The sequence below is a fragment of the Pundamilia nyererei genome, unplaced genomic scaffold (assembly GCF_000239375.1).
Source record: "Pundamilia nyererei isolate P.nyererei 1_Seehausen unplaced genomic scaffold, PunNye1.0 scaffold00129, whole genome shotgun sequence".
In the NCBI taxonomy this organism is placed as follows: Eukaryota; Metazoa; Chordata; class Actinopteri; order Cichliformes; family Cichlidae; genus Pundamilia; species Pundamilia nyererei.
Window position 1 is genome coordinate 700,091 of NW_005187530.1, and position 4,589 is coordinate 704,679.

Here is a 4,589-nt window from a genome sequence, read left to right on the forward strand (position 1 = left end):
AGACAAACAAAACGTAAACATATTCTGCCTGACTATGCTCAGATCACTGGTTGTTGTTGTGGTATTTCAAACATTCTTGCAGAGTGCCCTCTGATGGCCAAACTATGTAACATGAACACTTATAACTTGGTTAATGGGCATTTCTCCTGTATCTTCTTCACTTCTTAAAAATGTTCACTAATCAGCTGTTATAAATAAAGGATACAGATATATTGCCAAATAGCTAATATCGGTGTTGGAATTCATTTTGAGGACGTTCTGGGTTTCTAGTAGCAAACTGTAGATGTTAGCTAAAATATTAGGTGTGCTATCATACAGTCAGGTCTATAATTTGTCGTTCAAACACGTCATTTTTGTAGCTTTGCCTTCTACACTTTCACAGTGTCGAGGTTTAAGTCAAACAAGTACAGATCCAGCTTTAATTCAATGGATTTAAAAAAAATATTGTATTACAGGCATTTTTATCCGTAGTGCCCACTTAAATTACTGGACTATGTAAACTAAGTCATTTTAACTAAAAAAATATCTGTGATGACTTAATAAGAACTTTAATTTAGCAGTAATAGAAATCATTTGACATTTAAGCTCGTCAACTTTAAAGTAGTCGCTTACTTTTTTTTAAATGTTCCCAACTTTTTGTCAAGGGCTAGATCATTTTCAAGCAAATACAATACACAACAACTAAAACCCTGGACATCATCACTCAACTCAACAAATATTTGAACTGACATTAAATGCTTGAAAATCAATTAAAAAAGCACTACCAGAACTACCCTAAAATCCTGGATGACCGTCAGTGACCTACATCTAAAGTGAGCAGACCCAAGATATTGTGTCCTGCTGACACATCCATCTTGTACCTACCTTATCATTGACCTCATGTTCACGGAGGTGCTTCTGCAGCTGGCTCTCTGTGGTAAAAATCTGGGAGCATATTGTGCACTTCTTATCCTTGAGCTCCCCATCACTGAAGCCCTCTGCCTTAGATTCACTGGGATCCGCATCTGATGACAAGCACAAGAAGTGACACATGAGTATCTTAATGTGCTTTAAGAGGCTTTCTCCTGTGAAGGATAGCTAAAGTACATGTTCTACCTCTTCACTAACACAGGTTATGTGTTGCCTGGATATTTTTCTTTTAAGTCTGGATTCAAGCAGTAGGTAGCATTTATATTGTACACGTCACATGACTCTTCATTCAGATAGTGTATTTATGATATAACAGCAGATGTCAGGTCTAAGATTAGCATTAAACATATCTAGAAGCAATATTTGTGAACATAAGTTATCATTCTGATCGTATATGAAATTAACAAAAGTATTTGTCCTTTTCAGCTCATTTACAATCGCATGTCATATGTGCTTTTAGTTATACACATGCACCTGTTTAACTTGATTTCAAGTGTTGCATGTCCACTGGAGTGGTTAAGTCGCCGGCAGGGTCGGACTGTATAATCCAGCCATCAAGTTTGATATAATGTCGGGTCCTCCTCGTTTACTCGTCAATCAGTGGGATCACGGGGTAACATTCAGTTTAAGTTATGCGGCCACCGAGCAGCTGTAACAACCTTGTGTTCTGACAATGTTATCAAATTGCAAAATGAATGCATTTCCACAGCACATGAAAACATTTTCTTTGGGTCGTGTTAAATGTGCGGTTGTGACAACTTGTTCCAAGATATGCATCGGCAGCTGGACAGCCTCGCTACAGCGCTTCACAGTATCAAAACAACAATGGCCAACATTTTAGCGCGTTAGCCAAGAAGCTAACGATAGCGAAACCAGCTAGTTAGCAACAACATGCTAACAACGAAATACTAATAAATGTATACTCCATGTAAAAAAAAAGAAGCGTACATTAACTAACGCCACACAGCACCGAGCTCCGCTCCTCGCGGACACCAATTTAGACTGGAAGCCAATAAGAAGAGGCACCGAAACGTTATTAATATCATTCCGCCTCAATCACTCCTTCGCCGTACAAAGCAAAGCCCACCCGCAATACTATATCCGGGGACTATATGCACTACATTGAAGTGTTATTATATGCGCTACAGGGGTGTTTGGCAAAACAATAGCAGGTTATTTGGATAGCCCATTATATATATATTTTATTCTTTGCATTTTGGCACTTGTTACCTGTTTCGTCGTTGCTTTGAACTCTCAGTTTGCGAGGCCGGCCCCGCGGCATAGTTCCAGTACTCAGGGTGGGTGTGCTGTGAACGATTTGCTTTTCAAAATGGCGACTCTGTCATCAGTAGACAGCAGCGTCCTCGCGAAGACACACAGCCGCACGGACTAGGGAGACATCTACTGTTTGGTTTGTTGTACTTCACTTTTTGTGTACTACAACAGCAACTTTCAAGTTTTGAAGCTACGTTGTTATGAAATGCTTGGAATATGCGCAAAGCCACTTATCTTAGCAGTAAACGAGCCGTAAAAGATAAAATAACAAGACACAAGTACAGTCAAATTCGTCAAAATGTTTTTTCTTTTTAAAAAAGGAGGTATTTATTTTCATTAATGGCCAATAATAATAAAATAATAACAACAATAATGATAATAATAATAATAATCAGACCAACAGACTAAAACACACTTTCTTAGGCATTTCAGATACACTGATTGGAACGTTTTAATAGCCCACTAAAAGAGAGAAAATGCCACAAAGTGAATTAAAATGCTAGTGACACATTAAAGAGCCTATCTGTAAAAGGACGAGTGTAATATTGCTGGCAGAGAATATAAAAGCACCCATAAAATGCTCCGCATTAATTCAACTATAAACTTGCTTTTGACGTAGTTTAAATCCTCTAGGAGTATGAGATAAAAAAATATATCATAACGTGCAATATGTTAGTTTGGAGTTCACAATTGAGATCCTAATAATTTTTCAAAGACAAGTTGTAATCTGACTTTAGCTTAATTTAACACCAGCAGAGGGAAGCAATGAGTTATGAATAGCTTTGGTCATTTATGGGCCAAAAATCCTGAAGACACTAACTGGATGATTGTGAAATGTTGCATTGCCTGAATGATTGTATACTTCACTCTTATCTCCGGGGAGTCCAAATGATTTGATATCTAGTGAATGTTTTGAACTTTACAGTGCAGGCACACTGCTGAATTAAAAGACAGTTGGTGCACACACCCATGCAAATATACCCAGGATGACTAAGGGCATGTTAAAGACTATGCATGCTTCTCATTTGCTTGTCTTTGTCTGATAATAATCTATGTTTGTATTGATGGCAGCACTTTTCATTTCACACAAAGTCAAAAGGATTTTATTTTATTTTGTATTTTAGTAGGCAAAACACAGGGAAGCAGAGCTCGGAGCTAAAATAGAGGAACAAGACTATTGCTGTTTAGGTTACTGAAACCCCTGCAGAGGTTTGTGGCCAAATATAAATAAATCCTGCTCAAAGTTTCATCCTGGCATTACGGTATATAAGTGTAGAAGAAGAAAACACACCCAAATGCAAATCTAACATATTGACTAACATGTACTCACAGAATTGGAAAAAAAGGCACCACTCCTACTAATTTGAAAAATATTCAAAATACATGCTTTTTAATGAAAAACTATGCTTGTTCAGCTTTGCTCTGTTGCCCTTTTGTTCTGTAGACGTGTTTGGCAGCATGTAAGGATGAGCCTGATTGACTCAGCAACATTTTCCCCAGAGGCCTACAGGTGGAAAAGCAACGACTTTCGTCTGTATTTTTATTTGTTTCCAAAAGGGGAAGTCATCTCCTTGAGTTTTAGTGAATAAGCAAACAACCAAGTGCATGTTCATTGTGTAAGAACATCTGTTCCTGCCAGGCCGCCACTTACTTTGCACGTCCCCTCGTGGCTGCGCAGGCCACTGATCTCACCACTGAAAACAAAAGCCTGAACACATCACTCTGACCTTGTGGGATTGTCCACGCCCCTACTTGCTCCCTTTCCTTTTTCTTTCTTATTCACCCCCCTCACTTTCCTTTCACCACAGTCAAGAGGAAAGTGATCAATCATTAAAACTGTCGTGGGCTCGGGGCAGTGGGATTCTCAGGAAGACCACATCTTTAACAGATATGCTAAAGCCACGGTGTGATAAAAACACGCTGCGAGGGAAAATAAAGTGAGGGAGCTGCTGTCGTTGGGTCCCATCACTTGCTTTGTCATTCATGCTTAACAAGCCTCACTAAAAAAAAAAAAAAGCCCACTGACAATCAATGGCACTGGCAGTGCTTTTCCACAGACTGGGCTAGACATGAGTCAGACTTGGAAATGCGGTGCTTGTTTGCAGCACTTCGCAAATTAGGTATCTTGTGAATAACTCCCTCCCAATTAAAGATTTAAACCTTGATTTCTTAGCTGTCAGCCGCTGTAGTTGAACTTTAATGACAAAAGACTATTCACAGAAGCGTCAGCTGTCAGGAGCGGTGTCCTTGCTGCTTCACTTTTCAAACCAAGACATTGTTGTCTGCAGATTCACCACAGCCTCACAGAAAGCACAGAGACTATAACTCAGGCTCAAACAAAGGATAAATTCAGACCTAATATTCTCAACATGTAGCACGAGGCCTGGCTGTAAATTCCTTGATGA

The 4,589-nt window shown here is 39.1% G+C and overlaps 1 protein-coding gene across 1 annotated transcript in view; it reads right to left on the reverse strand.

Annotated features, from left to right (window-relative positions):
• znf236 (zinc finger protein 236) overlaps positions 1–2,219 on the reverse strand; it is a 50,100-nt gene extending 47,881 nt beyond the window's left edge. Inside the window, exons 1-2 of the mRNA XM_005743235.1 lie at positions 2,140–2,219; positions 865–1,004 (exon numbers count right to left, since the gene is read on the reverse strand). Coding sequence (XP_005743292.1) covers positions 865–1,004; positions 2,140–2,191 — 192 coding nt within the window. The 5' untranslated portion in view covers positions 2,192–2,219. The remainder of the gene's footprint in view (positions 1–864; positions 1,005–2,139) is intronic.
• Positions 2,220–4,589: the final 2,370 nt, after the last annotated feature.